Raw genomic sequence first — 18,895 nt, 5'->3', positions numbered from 1 at the left:
ACGCAACACACACACACACACACATTGCACAAAACATACCTCCCCCAAAAACACACCACACCACGCTCCACAAACAACGCCACACCCAGACAACACCGCTCTCACCCCCCGCCACACCCAGAACATGTACAGCGCCCTACACAAACACTTGGTAAGTACACACAACATCTATCGCTCTATATTATATAAAACAAAAATCATATATTAACTACACAATACGTAAATTCTAGAATACCCGATGCGTAGAATCGGGCAACCTTCTAGTACTGTATATAAGAGCCCAGGCCGCTCTGTATAAAGTAAAAAACACTTATATTCAATATTCACCTAGGTGGCACTCTGGTTCAGTGGGTGTCACTGCTCTCCAGTCCGTCGCCCCCTCTCTGCGGCGAATCGTTGTCCTCCTTCTACCCAGTCCAGTGTAGATGACGTGTCCTACGTCATCCACACAGGTCGGCATTGTGCTCCTGTCCAGGTGCACTTTGATCTCCCATGCTTATGGCAGATCAAAATACTGTAATGCGCAAGCGCAAGGGAAGGTTAAAGACCGCCCGCGCATGCACACTACAATACTTTGATCTGCCCTTAGCAGGAAAGATCAAAGTGCAACATGCGCAGAACCGCAAAGTCGGCCTGTGTGGAGGACGTAGGACACATGTACACTGGGCTGGGTAGAAGGAGGACGGCCATTGCAGCAGAGAGGAGGCGCTGGTCCAGACCACCCCTCCCCCACAGATGGGCATACTATAAAGTGTTTTTTTTTTTTTAAAAAATATACAGAGCGGCCTGGGCACTTGTATAAAGTATTCTACAATGCTGTATATAAGAGCTCACTGGTGGTGGCTACAATTTATAGGGACCAAATCCGATGACAGATTGCCTTTAAGGCAATACAACATAACACATTTCTAATTGGACTTCTCCAATTCTACCAAGTACATAGCCGAATTGAATCCCAATGACATAGCAATGGAGGCATTACTGCTTTTAGAATCCAGAGAATTAGTATTAAAACTTGTTAAATTACTTGGGTCTCGTAGAACTTTATTATTTTTTTTTCTAAAATCCCAAATGCAATAGGTCAATTCACTTAATTGACCACGGAGGAGACCACCGAACAGACTAAGGATTTAACCCCCTAGACACAGCTGGATTTTATCATCTTGCTGTGAGGGTCATGACCATTTACGCGGTTGTTGCACACAAGTGATGGAGCGGTTGGTGGCAGCCCATGAGACAATGACGGGCACGCATACCTTCACAGGGAGTAGTGCGGCAGTGATCTTTTAGCTGCGAGCAGTTCTTTCCTTCGTAGTCCTCCGAGCAGTTGCAGAAGTAATCAGTGGCCAGATTGAAGCACTGGGCTCCATTCTGGCAAGGGTTGGGCTCACAGTAATCTATGTCCAACTGTAAATGGGAAGCAGAAGCAAAAAACAAAGGTTTTATTATTACCCTATTCAATGCTAAAGCGAGCAGACACTCTGGAATCTGACCTTTTCATCTCGCTGCCTCCATTAATTTTACGTAAAGCAGAATGTACAGCCCTGTTTTCCCGAGATCTGAGCCGACAGATTCAGGATATAAAACAGTCACCAAAAGAGCAGCAGCAAGCAGACAACAAAACTAACACGCAAAACATTTGCGATCTGTTTAACTGAATGGATCCGATTTCTCTTACTCATTCCACCCCCCACCCAGCACTTTATTGGCAGACAGCTGTAAGGAGTATGACTATATAGCAAGCCTGGCTGAACAGGAGGTATTTAGTGTACAAATCATTAGAAAAAGAGGGAGGAGGCGGAAAAAAAAAAAAAAATAAAAAAAAAAAAAAATTGGCCTCCAACCATTCCTTAAGGTTTGCATTTCACCAGTGCTCACCTGACAGAGGTTTCCAGAGAAACCAGCGGGACACAGACATTGAAATCCATTGATTTCATCCTGGCAGTGACCCCCATTCAGGCAGGGGTTGCTGGCACATTCATTGATGTCTTTCTCACAGCGCTCCCCTGCATAGCCGGGTGGACAGATACAGCGAAATCCATTAACCAAGTCCTGCAATTGACAGAAGTTGAAACAAAAGAAACGCTGTTTACTCAGATCCAACAATAACATTTGTTAGAAAAGAAAAAATTCTGACAAAAAAAAAAAAAAATCCCCAAATGAATGTAGTATATTAGTTTTTCCTTCGGCGTCCCGCCATAAAAACAAACACAGGCGTACATGCACAATGGGCCGTTGCGCCGCACATACGTGCACAGATTTTTCTTCTACTGAAATGAGCATTTGTCTGATTTGCAAATCACAGTAATGATTGTGTGTATGCGAAGAATAGCGGCCGCAGAATGACTAATATATACATAAATTACCATGTTTAACTGCGGAAACTTTATAGTATAGAGAAGGCCTCCGAGGATATAGAATGGGTTGTGCTTTTAGGTGCTTTACCCACCATGGTTACAGCAGTTTTTGCTTTTTAATACAATGTTCTTGTTTTTCTTTATTTACTTTTAAAGCAAGTTTCAAAATTTACAAAAAGTATAAACTGACGAACAGTTATTAAAATATTAGGTTGTGTGTAAAAGGGACCAGTCACAATGCACATGCAGCCCGATCTGTGGGCAGCACAGTATATGGAGAAGCTAAACAGAACAATACATAGGGGTTTTTTTTTTTTGTTAAGACTCAATATAACTTGTAATCTTACTTTTTGAAAACCCTGGTGTTTGCATGAGTCTAGTGGGTGGCCCTACTAGTTAATGACCGCCCCCTCTACATGCAGTGGGCCTCTGTCCCCCCCTACGTGCAGCACCCCCCCTCCTACATGCAGCGGCCACACCCCCCCTACAAGCAGAAGGCACCTCCCCCCTACAAGCAAAAGGCACCTCCCCCCTACAAGCAAAAGGCACCTCCCCCCTACAAGCAAAAGGCACCTCCCCCCTACAAGCAAAAGGCACCTCCCCCCTACAAGCAAAAGGCACCTCCCCCCTACAAGCAAAAGGCACCTCCCCCCTACAAGCAAAAGGCACCTCCCCCCTACAAGCAAAAGGCACCTCCCCCCTACAAGCAAAAGGCACCTCCCCCCTACAAGCAAAAGGCACCTCCCCCCTACAAGCAAAAGGCACCTCCCCCCTACAAGCAAAAGGCACCTCCCCCCTACAAGCAAAAGGCACCTCCCCCCTACAAGCAAAAGGCACCTCCCCCCTACAAGCAAAAGGCACCTCCCCCCTACAAGCAAAAGGCACCTCCCCCCTACAAGCAAAAGGCACCTCCCCCCTACAAGCAAAAGGCACCTCCCCCCTACAAGCAAAAGGCACCTCCCCCCTACAAGCAGAAGGCACCTCCCCCCTACAAGCAGAAGGCACCTCCCCCCTACAAGCAGAAGGCACCTCCCCCTACATGCAGCGCTCCCCCCCAACCCTACACACACACACACCAGCCATCCCCCCCACCTCTACATGCAGCACCCCACCTCTACATGCAGCACCTCCCCCTCCACATGCAGCGCCCCCCCCCCAACCCTACACACACACACACACACACACACACACACACACACACACACACACACACACACACACACACACACACACACACACACACACACACACACACACACCAGCCATCCCCCCCACCTCTACATGCAGCACCCCACCTCTACATGCAGCACCCCCCCCTCCTACACACACACACAGCAGCCATTTCCCCCCCCACCTCTACATGCAGCAATGTAGAGGGAAAACTGTCACACTTAACAGATCCACCCACTGGAGTCGAATACAAAACATCAGGGATTTCAATGAATAAACAAGTTGCAAGTTTTCCCACAAATCTATCCAGTCAAATCAGCTCCTCATGCTTTATACTAGCCTTCTTGCAGATCAGATACCATTTTCAAAGAAGGGAATTTTGTTTACTTACCGTAAATTCCTTTTCTTCTAGCTCCAATTGGGAGACCCAGACAATTGGGTGTATAGGCTATGCCTCCGGAGGCCGCACAAAGTATTACACTCAAAAGTGTTAAGCCCCTCCCCTTCTGCCTATACACCCCCCGTGCTCCCACGGGCTCCTCAGTTTTGGTGCAAAAGCAAGAAGGAGGAAAAAGAATTATAAACTGGTTTAAAGTAACTTCAATCCGAAGGAATATCGGAGAACTGAAACCATTCAACATGAACAACATGTGTACACAAAAAAAACAGGGGCGGGCGCTGGGTCTCCCAATTGGAGCTAGAAGAAAAGGAATTTACGGTAAGTAAACAAAATTCCCTTCTTCTTTGTCGCTCCATTGGGAGACCCAGACAATTGGGACGTCCAAAAGCAGTCCCTGGGTGGGTAAAATAATACCTCGTAAGAGAGCCGTAAAACGGCCTCTTCCTACAGGTGGGCAACCGCCGCCTGAAGGACTCGTCTACCTAGGCTGGCATCCGCCGAAGCATAGGTATGCACCCGATAGGGTTTCGTGAAAGTGTGCAGGCTCGACCAGGTAGCCGCCTGACACACCTGCTGAGCCGTAGCCTGGTGCCTCAAAGCCCAGGACGCGCCCACGGCTCTGGTAGAATGGGCCTTCAGCCCTGAGGGAACCGGAAGCCCAGCCGAACGGTAGGCTTCGAGAATTGGCTCCTTGATCCACCGAGCCAAGGTTGATTTGGAAGCCTGTGACCCTTTACGCTGGCCAGCGACAAGGACAAAGAGTGCATCCGAGCGGCGCAGGGGCGCCGTACGAGAAATGTAGAGTCTGAGTGCTCTCACCAGATCTAACAAGTGCAAATCCTTTTCACATTGGTGAACTGGATGAGGATAAAAAGAAGGTAAGGAGATATCCTGATTGAGATGAAAAGGGGATACCACCTTAGGGAGAAATTCCGGAACCGCACGCAGAACCACCTTGTCCTGGTGAAAAACCAGGAAAGGGGCTTTGCATGACAGCGCTGCTAGCTCAGACACTCTCCGAAGTGAAGTGACTGCTACTAGAAAAACCACTTTCTGCGAAAGGCGTGAGAGAGAAATATCTCTCATTGGCTCGAATGGTGGTTTCTGAAGAACCATCAGCACCCTGTTCAGATCCCAGGGTTCTAACGGCCGCTTGTAAGGAGGAACGATGTGACAAACCCCCTGCAGGAACGTGCGTACCTGTGGAAGTCTGGCTAGGCGCTTCTGGAAAAACACAGAGAGCACTGAGACTTGTCCCTTAAGGGAGCCAAGCGACAAACCCTTTTCCAGTCCAGATTGAAGGAAGGACAGAAAAGTGGGCAAAGCAAAAGGCCAGGGAGAAAAACCCTGAGCAGAGCACCACGACAGGAAAATTTTCCACGTCCTGTGGTAGATCTTGGCGGACGTTGGTTTCCTAGCCTGTCTCATAGTGGCAATGACGTCTTGAGATAACCCTGAAGACGCTAGGATCCAGGACTCAATGGCCACACAGTCAGGTTGAGGGCCGCAGAATTCAGATGGAAAAACGGCCCTTGAGATAGCAAGTCTGGCCGGTCTGGTAGTGCCCACGGTTGGCCGACCGTGAGATGCCACAGATCCGGGTACCACGACCGCCTCGGCCAGTCTGGAGCGACGAGGATGACGCGGCGGCAGTCGGCCCTGATCTTGCGTAACACTCTGGGCAACAGTGCCAGCGGAGGAAACACATAAGGGAGCTGAAACTGCGACCAATCCTGAACTAAGGCGTCTGCCGCCAGAGCTCTGGGATCTTGAGACCGTGCCATGAACGTCGGTACCTTGTTGTTGTGCCGGGACGCCATGAGGTCGACGTCCGGCACCCCCCAGCGGCAACAGATCTCCTGAAACACGTCCGGGTGAAGGGACCATTCCCCTGCGTCCATGCCCTGGCGACTGAGATAATCTGCTTCCCAGTTTTCCACGCCTGGAATGTGAACTGCAGAGATGGTGGAGGCCATGGCTTCCACCCACATCAAAATCCGCCGGACTTCCTGGAAGGCTTGCCGACTGCGTGTGCCGCCTTGGTGGTTGATGTATGCCACCGCTGTGGAATTGTCCGACTGAATTCTGATCTGCTTGCCTTCCAGCCACTGCTGGAACGCTTTCAGGGCAAGATACACTGCCCGTATTTCCAGAACATTGATCTGAAGCGAGGACTCATGCTGGGTCCACGTACCCTGAGCCCTGTGGTGGAGAAAAACCGCTCCCCACTCTGACAGACTCGCGTCCGTCGTGACCACCTCCCAGGATGGGGGTAGGAAGGATTTCCCCTTCGATAATGAAGTGGGAAGAAGCCACCACCGAAGGGAAGCTTTGGTCGCCTGAGAGAGGGAGACGTTCCTGTCGAGGGACGTCGGCTTCCTGTCCCATTTGCGTAGGATGTCCCATTGAAGAGGACGCAGGTGAAACTGCGCGAAAGGAACTGCCTCCATTGCTGCCACCATCTTCCCCAGGAAGTGCATGAGGCGCCTCAAGGGGTGTGACTGGCCTTGAAGGAGAGATTGTACCCCTGTCTGTAGTGACCGCTGCTTGATCAGCGGAAGCTTCACTATCGCTGAGAGGGTATGAAACTCCATGCCAAGGTATGTGAGCGATTGGGCCGGTGTCAGATTTGACTTTGGAAAATTGATGATCCACCCGAAACTCTGGAGAGTCTCCAGGGTAGCGTCGAGGCTGTGTTGGCATGCCTCTTGAGAGGGTGCCTTGATCAGGAGATCGTCCAAGTAAGGGATCACCGAGTGACCCTGAGAGTGGAGGACCGCTACTACAGTAGCCATAACCTTGGTGAAAACCCGTGGGGCTGTTGCCAGGCCGAACGGCAGTGCCACGAACTGCAGGTGTTCGTTTTCTATGGCGAAGCGCAAGAAGCGCTGGTGCTCTGGAGCAATCGGTACGTGGAGATAAGCATCTTTGATATCGATCGATGCAAGGAAATCTCCTTGGGACATTGAGGCGATGACGGAGCGGAGGGATTCCATCCGGAACCGCCTGGTCTTTACGTGTTTGTTGAGAAATTTCAGGTCCAGGACAGGACGGAAAGACCCGTCCTTCTTTGGGACCACAAACAAGTTGGAGTAAAAACCGTGGCCCTGTTGCTGAAGAGGAACAGGGACCACCACTTCTTCTGCCTTCAGAGTGCCCAGCGCCTGCAGAAGAGCCTCGGCTCGCTCGGGAGGCGGGGATGACCTAAAGAATCGAGTCGGGGGACGAGAGGTGAACTCTATCTTGTAACCGTGAGACAGAATGTCTCTCACCCAACGGTCTTTTACCCGTGGCAGCCAGGCGTCGCAAAAGCGGGAGAGCCTGCCACCGACCGAAGATGCGGAGTGAGGAGGCCGAAAGTCATGAGGAAGCCGCTTTGGTAGCGGCACCTCCGGTGGCCTTTTTAGGACGTGACTTAGACCGCCATGCGTCAGAGTTCCTTTGATCTTTCTGAGGCCTTTTGGACGAGGAGAATTGGGACCTGCCCGCGCCCCGAAAGGACCGAAACCTCGACTGCCCCTTCCTCTGTTGGGGTATGTTCGGTTTGGGCTGGGGTAAGGATGTATCCTTTCCCTTGGATTGTTTGATGATTTCATCCAAACGCTCGCCAAACAATCGGTCGCCAGAAATTGGCAAACTGGTTAAGCGCCTTTTTGGAAACAGAATCTGCCTTCCATTCCCGTAGCCACAAGGCCCTGCGGAGTACCACCGAATTGGCGGCTGCAACCGCCGTATGGCTCGCAGAGTCCAGGACAGCATTAATAGCGTAAGACGCAAATGCCGACGTCTGAGTGGTTATGGACGCCACCTGTGGCGCGGACGTGCGTGTGGCTGCGTCAATTTGCGCTTGACCTGCTGAGATAGCTTGTAGCGCCCATACGGCTGCGAACGCTGGGGCAAAAGAAGCGCCGATAGCTTCATAGATGGATTTCAACCAGAGCTCCATCTGCCTGTCAGTGGCATCTTTGAGTGAAGCCCCATCTTCCACTGCAAGTATGGATCTAGCTGCCAGTCTGGAGATTGGAGGATCCACTTTGGGACACTGAGCCCAACTTTTGACCACGTCAGGGGGAAAAGGATAACGTGTATCCTTAAGGCGCTTAGAAAAACGCTTATCTGGACAAGCATGGTGATTCTGGACTGCCTCTCTGAAATCAGAGTGGTCCAGAAACATACTCGGTGTACGCTTGGGAAACCTGAAACGGAATTTCTCCTGCTGAGAAGCTGACTCCTCCACCGGTGGGGCTGAGGGAGAAATATCCAACATACGATTGATGGACGCAATAAGGTCGTTCACTATGGCGTCCCCGTCCGGAGTATCAAGATTGAGAGCGGCCTCAGGATCAGAATCCTGATCAGCTGTCTCCGCATCATCAACCAGAGATTCCCCCCTCTGAGACCCTGCACAATATGATGATGTCGAGGGAAAATCTAAGCGAGCTCGCTTAGTCGGTCTGGGGCTGGGGTCTGTGTCAGAACCCTCAGCCTGGGATCCATGAGATACCCCGGGAGGACATTGTTGGTCCAGCTGAGGTGGGCCAGGGAACAAAGATTCAACAGAGTCCCTGTGCTGAGATACCGGCCTGGACTGCAAGGCTTCTAGTATCTTAGCCATAGTCTCAGAGTTTTGCAAACTCCGTCCCCGTCACCTGAACAGTGTTAGCAGGTGGCTCCCCCTGGGCCCCTCTTAGCAGAGGCTCCGGCTGAGTAAGTGCCACAGGGGCCGAACAGTGCACACAATGAGGGTCAGTGGAACCTGCCGGTAGCGGGGTCGTACATGCGGCGCAGGCAACATAATAAAGCCTGTGTTTTGGCACCCCTGCCTTTCGTGGGTGCCATGCTATTATCTTCCCTGAGTAACACAATAGGGTATATAGCCAGAAATCAACTGTGCACCATACAGTGTAAAACATATATACCATAAACAGATAATGTTACACTACTGCACAATGGGGCTAGCACCACAGGTGCTGCTTACCACCCGCCTAAAGCGGTTGTGAGGCCACCAGAGTCCCTGCCTGGGTCTCCCAGACTTTGTCCCCCTCTGCTGCGTTCGAGGAGCTGACAGGAATGGCTGCCGGCGTCCTGAGGAGAGGAGGGAGCCGTGGGCGTGACCCAGAAAGAGCGGGAACTGGTGCCCGCACTGTGCACAGTGAGAGGGGTGGAGTATGCAAAGCATGCTCCAGCCCTCAGTGCTGCTCGTTCTGTGCAGCGTCCCGCCCTTCCCCTGCCTGTCAGGGCTGTGGGTGGGAGGAAAGGAAACTAGGCCGCAAAAAGCCGGGGACTCTAGTAATAAACGCGGCCGCCGTAAAAGCGCGGCCGGCGTGAAAGTCCCCGACGCACTACAAGTCCCAGCCGCGCCACAGTGTTTCCATGGCCGCGACGGTCAGTGCGGCAGTCCCTATACATAAACACACTCAGCAACGCTGAGTGTGTAATGGCACATATTAACCCGGTCAGCGCCGTGGTCCCCGGTGCACTAGCACACCCAGCAAAGCTGGAGTGTTGCTGTGCGCTGTCCCCACAGGGATACAGAGTACCTCCAAGTAGCAGGGCCATGTCCCTGAACGATACCCGGCTCCTATCCAGCAGGCTCCACAGGAGTTGTGGATGAAGCACGGTCTCAGTGCCTGGAGACCGATAGGATCCCACTTCACCCAGAGCCCTGAGGGGGATGGGGAAGGAAAACAGCATGTGGGCTCCAGCCTCCGTACCCGCAATGGATACCTCAACCTTACAACACCACCGACAAGAGTGGGGTGAGAAGGGAGCATGCTGGGGGCTCTATATGGGCCCACTTTTCTTCCATCCGACATGGTCAGCAGCTGCTGCTGACCAATCTGTGGAGCTGTGCGTGCGTGTCTGACCTCCTTCGCACAAAGCAAAAAACTGAGGAGCCCGTGGGAGCACGGGGGGTGTATAGGCAGAAGGGGAGGGGCTTAACACTTTTAAGTGTAATACTTTGTGCGGCCTCCGGAGGCATAGCCTATACACCCAATTGTCTGGGTCTCCCAATGGAGCGACAAAGAAATGACAGGTTCCCTTTAAATCTGTGTCAGAGACTTTGTATGACGCTACTGTTAACAGATCCAACAAAAATATTGGCTTTAAAAAAAAAAAAAAAAATGTATGTATGTATGTATGAGAGAGAGATCTATCTATCTATACACAGCTTGCTGGCCTATTTTGAGAAGTAACAATGATGGATGCCGTGACGGAAATTTGACAATCATCATAATAGTTATCAGGGAAGTCCATTAGGCTCCACTGGTGTCCATCACTTAACGGATTAAGTCACCTTTAGTTCTTCCCAATGACGGAGCAAACCACTTTCCCCCCCCCCCCCCCCAATTTTCATATAAAAATTAAAAAAAAAAAAAAAAAAAAAGTTGTGTGTTCACTGTAGGTAAAGGCATTTTATACCTGTATAGCAAGATTTGTGATAATGCAGTTAATAGAATAAAAAGAAAAAACGTACCCTGCACGTTCCTCCATTTTGACACTGGTCAATGCAATCATTAATATCTAAATAGGGAAGAAAGAAAGAATTACCACCAATTGTACTTGTACCCCGGCCGCTGTATGCACACTTCAACTGCCGGCGACAGAATGCAAATCAATAGTACAGGAGCCAGATAGAGCCTTTGTGGAGTTTCCTGCAGCCTTTCCTTTAGATAAACTTATTCTTAAGGGTGGGACCTTGAAGTCACTTTTTCACAAGCGTTGTAAACTTCACATCATTGTTTTAGCCGTGTTATCAGAATATGCCTATACTACAGACTAATACATTTTGATAAAATTGTATATTTTCTTTCCAGGCGACAACTCCCTTTTTCCTTAAATTATATTAGCCATATATTTTCATCCAGGGTTCAAAAATAGGTAGAGGTTACTTTGTGTCTGCGGAGACAGGAAGGGGAGGACATGTGAACGGTGTACTTACTGATGTCGCAGTTCTGACCCGTCCAGCCGGGCATGCAGTCGCAGTAGTAACTACCGATTAGGTTTTTGCAGGAGTTTGCATTCACGCAAGGTTTAACTTCGCACTCGTTTGCATCTTAAATGAGGTAAAAAAAAAAAAAAGGTTTAATTAGTATATAGATTAGCACAAAACGCTCACACTACATAATCCAGCATGGTTTTCTTGGCCACTTATAGCACTATGCGCAATAGACATTTGTGGTACAAGTTTGGTGTATTTGGTGCATTGCATGGTGCAATAAAAAACAAAAACAACAAACAGCAACAGCAGCAGCAACTAGAGCACCAGCAACTAGAGCACCAGCAACTAGAGCAACTAGAGCACCAGCAACTAGAGCAACTAGAGCAACCGCAGCACCAGCAACTAGAGCAACCGCAGCACCAGCAACTAGAGCAACCGCAGCACCAGCAACTAGAGCAACCGCAGCACCAGCAACTAGAGCAACCGCAGCACCAGCAACTAGAGCAACTAGAGCACCAGCAACTAGGGCAACCGCAGCAGCAACTAGGGCAACCGCAGCAGCAACTAGGGCAACCGCAGCAGCAACTAGGGCAACCGCAGCAGCAACTAGGGCAACCGCAGCAGCAACTAGGGCAACCGCAGCAGCAACTAGAGCAACTAGAGCACCAGCAACTAGGGCAACCGCACCAGCAACTAGGGCAACCGCACCAGCAACTAGGGCAACCGCACCAGCAACTAGGGCAACCGCACCAGCAACTAGGGCAACCGCAGCAGCAACTAGGGCAACCGCAGCAGCAACTAGGGCAACCGCAGCAGCAACTAGGGCAACCGCAGCAGCAACTAGGGCAACCGCAGCAGCAACTAGGGCAACCGCAGCAGCAACTAGGGCAACCGCAGCAGCAACTAGGGCAACCGCAGCAGCAACTAGGGCAACCGCAGCAGCAACTAGGGCAACCGCAGCAGCAACTAGGGCAACCGCAGCAGCAACTAGGGCAACCGCAGCAGCAACTAGGGCAACTAGAGCGACAGCAGCCACAAAAACTACCCTAAAATAAGATGTCTATTAGGCTTCCTAGAGCACTGACTATACGGATGGCTCTGAGCCTGGACAAGGCTATACTATGGCACATTACTGACTAACAATCCATATTGTTTCTATTACTGTACACAATATATTCTAGGAAGGGAAAAGCTTTGGCGGTTTAATTTCCCAGACTCGTACATATATATGTAAAGGCTCTAGTAATCCTACCAGCTTATTAAAGTTCCTCTCTCCTAATTTCCCATAAATATATACAAGAATAACCTTTGAACTGTCTTTCTGCCATTACTCCCTGAACCCCGGATAAAACGGTTCAGCACATTTGCCTGTAAGGTGAGATTTGTAAACCAAAAAATACAGATCTGTTTTAATTTAATGGTATTTGCCCAATTGCTCATTAAGAACAGTAAGAAGCAATTGACCATTTCAAGAGGGGGGAGGAGGAGAGGGGTGGGGGTCTTCCTTCACTATTGTCAGGCAGATTAGAGAGTTTCATAAAGAGAACGTAGACAACTCATTCTTCATGAGATCATCCACATTTTGGAGCCCAGCTGTAAAGTCCTGGGTCTGTGGGAGTTGACACGGCTGAAAAGATACAGCAACTTTCCCACAGGACCAAGCAGGGGAGAACGTAGGTTCATGTTAAATGCTTTTCCAAAGTACACCACTTAGTTTAAGCATGCTCATTTATTTATGGTTAATGCTGTAACCAAGCCGAACAGCGCCAGAGGTGCTCACTAAACTAGAACATGGACAATTCCTGCGCAGCGGAGCCTGCCAATAAATAAACCCGCGATACTATTCCTCTAATAGAGTCATAAAAAGGTAGATGCAAAAATTAGACCGTAGAGACACCACCTCTTTAATTTGGGTAATCAGAGCGATGATGGTGCTTACCACTGTGGAAGAGGACACATCTTTCTATAGACTAGTTATGGGGGGGATACAGTCTACATGTAATCGAAAAATAACGTCTACACAAACAGTCCGTTACACAAGAGACACCCCCCAACCCCCACCCCAGAAACCTATATAGCGCTCTCCCAAGACAAGGAACTGAACGCCAACACCTCTTGCTTCTGGGGCGTCAGTATAATAAACTATATTCACATCTTCATAAATGATGGCAGAACACTCGAAGAAGCCATTACTAATGGATCTTTACAGGTTGAACCTCAGCGCTAGGAATATCCTAGTATTAGGTCGTTACAAACAAAGCTGGAAAAGCCTCTTTTGAAAACTACACAACTCCTTGGCGCATTACCCAGCAATATATTACATAAAAACACATGCTCTGGTACAAAGTGTAACAAATAAAAACCATAAAACATGCAGAAAAGGTCAAAACACACAGGCATTTTTTTCCATTAAATAAAATAAATTTTTACCTATTTGACAGGTCTTTCCAGTCCACTGGGAAGGGCAAACACACCTAAACCCATCTACTAAATCTTGGCAAGTTCCACCATGTCCACAAGGATTCGGGGCGCAATCATCTATGTCTACAGTGAAACCAATAAAATAAAATTAATTGTATGTAGCTATAGTCATGGAGTTATTAAATATCATCACTAGAAATGGAATACATACTGATGGAGCATGTCGGGCCGGACCACCCTGGAGCGCAGTTACAGTCAAATCCCCCAATGGTCTCCAAGCAACTTCCACCATTGTGGCAAGGATCAGAGAGGCAGGCATGTTCAGCTGTAAACAAAAAAAAATAAAAATAAATATATATAAAATATATGTACACGTACATACATACATAGTTTACAAGAACAAAAAAAAATAAAAAAAAAAAAAAAATTTTGCCTTGTATGAAGACCACCTTGTTCTGCAAGAAGTGACCAGCACTAATACCGCAATATCTTATTCTCATTACAGTGCTTGGTTTAACACAACTTCAAACACCAAGGAAATAATCTTTCATGCTAAGCTGACCTGATCAATGTGCCATAGCTTAGATCAGTGGAATCTGAGCCAGGACTAAAAACACAGATTCCCATCATAGCATTAGGAGGAGAAGTCACCACACAAACAAGAAAGGGAGGAGAAGGGGAGAAAATGCTTAAATGGGGTTGACAGCTTATAATTAAATGTGGACATGTATGTATGTATGTATGTATGTATGTATGTATGTATGCATGCATGCATGATACACAAGAAATATTTTATATAAAGTTAGAGAACGAGAAAACTAAAAAAATAAAATGATATATTATGCATAAGTTTTTTTTGTTTGTTTATAAAAAAAATGTTTTAATATATTAAGTATTAATATAATATATTTAAAGTTTCATACATACAATCTATCTAATGTTTTTTTTTAAATATATTCATACTTAATTATTGTAAATATTAAAGTATATTATTTTTAATTAAAAATTAAATATATTTTATTAATAATGTTTTAATAAATATATTTTTTTTAATAAATATTTTTACAAAAAAAAAAAAAAATTACCAATTTCACAATTCCGTCCCGAATACCCCTCTGTACAGGAACACTCGTACTTGTCTGGACCGGTATTGCTGCAAGTGCCTCCGTTTAGGCAGGGCTGGTATGTCCCACAGGAGTTTAAATCTGCCAATAAAGATGGCATGCATAGGTCATGGATGAATATCGTGAGAGAGAACCATCCTAAGGTATTTTGATGACAGACAAAGATTTATTAATGCACTCAATGGACGTATATTAATGAACATTGGCTCTGCAGCTGTTCAAGGTTGGAATGCAATTTAACGGGAAACACACACACACACACACACACACACACACACACACACACACACACACAACTTGGCATAAAAAGCAAAAAACAGCTTTACTTGGGGAATGTGGCGTTTGCTGTATGATTAGCATACCTTTGTCACAGAGCTGACCACCCCAATTCGTTTCACACAGACACTGCCATGGTTCAGTGCAAGTGCCATGGACACATCCTGGGTGAGGAATGCACTTGTCACAGTACTGTCCCTGCCATCCATATTGGCATCTGGGTTTGAAGAAGAAGAAAAAAAAATATTTAAGTACAAAAGGTTTATACAATTTGCCTTCAGAGCGCAGGAATCTTTCCCGCTTGCATAAAAATGGATTGCATTCCTAAAGAGTGTTTTTTGGTTCTCTCTCGTAAACAAACCTACCAGTAGTTTTGCCAAGGTCTGTAAGCCAATCTTTTTACAAAAGAATAACTGTTCTGGGAGACCCTGCATGGTGCCATTGAACACAAGAATACTCTATTCTCAGGTCATTCAAATGAGACGGGGAGGGTGGGTGCTCCCTACAAATCAATCTCTAGGCAATGTCAGGGTGGACAATCAATTGCGTGGAAGAAGAAAAAAAAAAAATCCCAGAGAACAATGGAAATGCCGCGTTCTTGCCGGCCGACTTTTCCTGCTACATTTCTGTACCGTGTGTCTTTACAAATGTGCGCGCTGCATAAACAGCCACTCATTTTCTGTGATCCATGTTTAGAAAAATTAATTATATCCGCTAAAACTGAGAGGAAGCCGCCATTTGGAAATCATAACCACATGAAGCGGCGAAGATAGGAAACAGACGTGCAGAGTTATAAAAGGCTAGTGGGGTCTTCAATATTACATCAAGGATTCCTAAGCTAAACACTCCTTCAATGCCCAAGACCAAAACTTCCCCCAAAGCGGTCTTTAAATTTGTAAAAATAAACCATTAGATAGAGGTCACCCAGACTTCAAATACAAGTCTGCAAGAGCAAATCCCTATCATGGGAAAGCTAGAGCGTTCTGAAGTAGGGGGAGGAAAAGGAAAGGGGGTCACTTTAACCCTCCGCTTTACTGCTTTTTTAACAGTAAGCACCGATGTGATCTGATGCAGGTGAGCCAGTGTTGGCACAACGCCACCGGTATGGTTATTACGCCCTGAAATTGGCAAGCGCTTCTGTAGTGGCACTACCAAGACTCCTAATGTAGATGCATATTACTATCTCTATAGAAGGCATCAAATCTGGCGGATAAATGGGAACTGAGTCCGGCAGGAGGATCAGAGATTAAAATGCTCCGACTTTCTGACCCCGTGAAAACGACCTTGCCGTCCCAGTCCATGGCGAGATCGGCCACCTTGGTTTTCCTCCATGTCAATTAGGAGCCTGTAACTTAGCTTTTTTTAGTGTTATCCCAGCCAATGACATGAATACATTGTTCAGGCTTCTCGCCGACAAGAGGACGTATGTAAATAACGCGTGGGAAAGTTGCACCTTAAACAAATACTATAGGAGCAGTAGCGCATGTCTGAGCATGGAGTGGGAGGCGAGATGTCGAAAGAGAAAGGCCTAAAATCTGGAAACAAAGCCTGTTCTTATAGTTATACAGCAAGCCATGTTTATCTAAGTGACAAGTGCACAAATCATTAGGGTCTGTGCACACGTTAAAGTATTTACTGGAGACATTTCTGCTGCAAATAGTAAAGTGTTGGCAAAAAAAAAAAATGCACTTTATGCTTTTTTTTCCTCCAGTCATTAGATTGAGTTTTTGCAATGTTTTTCACCCAAAGAATTGACGTGCCTACAAGGACAAAATTTAAAAAAAAAAATTAAATGTATGCCGTACATGAAACTTTAGGCATTGCATTTATTTTGGTGGAATCGGGAAACCTTTCAGTTTTTTATGTCATAAAATCATAGAATGGTAGCGTTGGAAGGAACCTCAAGGACCATCGGGTCCAACCCCCTGCGAGTGCAGGCTTTCCTAAAGCATCCCAGCTATATGTTTATCCAGTTTCTGCTTGAAGATTTCCATTGATGGAGAGCTCCCTACCTCCCGTGGTCGTCTGTTCCACTCCCTGACTGCCCTCACTGTCAGAAAGTTTTTTTCTAATGTCTAATTTGAATCTCTCTCCTTTTAGTTTCATCCTATTGCCTCTTGTACTTCCTTCTGCTAATGAGAATAGGGTAATTCCAAAATTGTTAAAAGTGTGCAGGAAAAAACAAAAAAAAACAAAACACTGGAGTGGTGCTTTAATCTAAGTCATCTGCCCCGGGTCTTATATCTGGGATCTGTGTGTATTCAGAGTCCATCCCATTGGTTTTCTCCAATTTGTGACCAACTGGATCTCTACAGTGTTTCATGGAGTGCGCTGGAGGTCACAACTCAATTCAAGTGTATGAGAGCCTCATTATAGCCCTCAGACTTGGACTGAGCACTTTTGACATAGCTTCTCAATTCAGGACAGTCAGAAGTTACTGTGATAAGATGACGCCACCAGACCAAAGAGACTCCATAAAAAAGGTGAAGACACCAAAAGATGAATAAAAAGATAGAGGGCAGAGAACCGAGATTTAAAGCAGCACTCCAGAAGTGAAAGACAAAAACCGCTGGAGTGGTGCTTTAACATTTGCACATAGCCTTCAGGGCACTTTACACGCAGCGATATCGCTAACGATATCGCTAGCGAGCATACCCGCCCCGGTCGGTTGTGCGTCACGGGCAAATCGCTGCCCGTGGCGCACAACATTGCTTACACCTGTCACACTACTTGCCTGCTTAGCAACGTCGCTGTGGCCGACAAACCGCCTCCTAAGGGGGCGGTTCGTGCGGCGTCACTAAGCGGCCGCCCAATAGAAGCAGAGGGGCGGAGATGAGCGGGACGAACATCCCACCCACCTCCTTCCTTCCTCATTGTGGGCGGCTTCAGGTAAGGTGAGGTTCCTAGTTCCTGCGGTGTCTCATGTATCGATGTGTGCTGCCGCAGGAACGACGAACAACCTGCGTCCTGCAACAGCAACGATAATCGGGAAAGGAACGACGCGTCAACGATCAGGTAAGTAATTTTGATTGTTAACGGTCGTTCGTGAGTTTCACACGCAACGACGTCGCTAACGAGGCCGGATGTGCATCACGAATTCCGTGACCCCAACGACATCTCGTTAGCGATGTCGTTGCGTGTAAAGCAGCCTTTCACCTCATGATCAGAGTCACTGTTTCCAAATACTCAGAGCACTTTTCCATGACAATAAGTAATGGCCTGAATTACTACACTGGTCTCAACACCAATTGCATAAAAACTTGATAGCTATGGAAAGATGGTTCACCTTCCCTTCTTCGTGCTTGTGTTACCATGCAGCATTTTTTCCCCCCTTTAAAATATGGAGTGTATATGGTTTATAATTGAACCATTAATAAAAGTTAAAAAAAAAAACAAAAAAAAAAAACCCCAAAACAGCACTAGTACAAATTTTCTATGACCATCGTAAACCTAGAATAGTTACCTGGAATTTCCCCGATGCGGTTAATGCCAGATTAAAAGGAATTGATCTGTGTACATATCTACATAATCCTGACTCTATACATAACCGTCATTTACATTCGATGTTTACGCTTCCCGCGATTCTGCAAAAGCTTAGCTTTGCCATAAAGATGAAAGATAATCTGTAATTCCAAGCCATCCCAATATTTTAATTATTAAATTGTCCGGGTATGTATAAAACCTGCTTTCCATTGTATCAGAGCCAGAAGACAGACAACTTCAAAGCTCAGCAACAAACAGAGTCTACTGACAAGATTCCATCTCAGCCATTAACCTCTCAGCACTCAGATGCTGGCTCACAAGAGCCCATGGACCCAGAGATTTTACTAATCCTATTCTAAAGAATGCCTCACTTTTTGCCTATTGATAGACTTGGTGTGGGGGATGGATAGTACAAAGTGTTAACCCCTGTAATGACACTGAGCTAAGACGTCCACTGGCAAGGAGCCCATTATAGCTCCTACACAAGGATGTGTGTCACAAATGTCTACAGGAATTTAGGTCGAGACTCTACACTTGTTTTGTTACGTTCCAAAGTCTTTATATTATACTTTACCTGCATTCTCCAGGAACCTTGCAAGTGCCATGCTTCGAGCTACAGCCTTGACTGCATATTGCTAAAAAGAGAAAGAAAATCCTATAAGTGTAGAGTAGTAGATATCACAAGTATCGATGCACACTGTCCAAGGATGGAGAAAAATCT

General features: G+C 47.1%; 1 protein-coding gene across 1 annotated transcript in view; it reads right to left on the bottom strand.

The window, feature by feature from the left end:
• The window catches only part of JAG1 (jagged canonical Notch ligand 1), a 61,948-nt gene that overhangs the window by 17,229 nt on the left and 25,824 nt on the right, over window positions 1-18,895 (bottom strand). Inside the window, exons 5-13 of the mRNA XM_075339289.1 lie at window positions 18,749-18,809; window positions 14,778-14,908; window positions 14,377-14,496; window positions 13,503-13,616; window positions 13,301-13,414; window positions 10,871-10,984; window positions 10,406-10,452; window positions 1,879-2,052; window positions 1,257-1,407 (exon numbers count right to left, since the gene is read on the bottom strand). Coding sequence (XP_075195404.1) covers window positions 1,257-1,407; window positions 1,879-2,052; window positions 10,406-10,452; window positions 10,871-10,984; window positions 13,301-13,414; window positions 13,503-13,616; window positions 14,377-14,496; window positions 14,778-14,908; window positions 18,749-18,809 — 1,026 coding nt within the window. The remainder of the gene's footprint in view (window positions 1-1,256; window positions 1,408-1,878; window positions 2,053-10,405; window positions 10,453-10,870; window positions 10,985-13,300; window positions 13,415-13,502; window positions 13,617-14,376; window positions 14,497-14,777; window positions 14,909-18,748; window positions 18,810-18,895) is intronic.

The sequence above is a fragment of the Anomaloglossus baeobatrachus genome, chromosome 3 (genome assembly GCF_048569485.1).
Source record: "Anomaloglossus baeobatrachus isolate aAnoBae1 chromosome 3, aAnoBae1.hap1, whole genome shotgun sequence".
Taxonomy (NCBI): Eukaryota; Metazoa; Chordata; class Amphibia; order Anura; family Aromobatidae; genus Anomaloglossus; species Anomaloglossus baeobatrachus.
The sequence above is the reverse complement of the archived record's forward strand: the minus strand, read 5'-3'. Positions and strand labels throughout refer to the sequence as shown.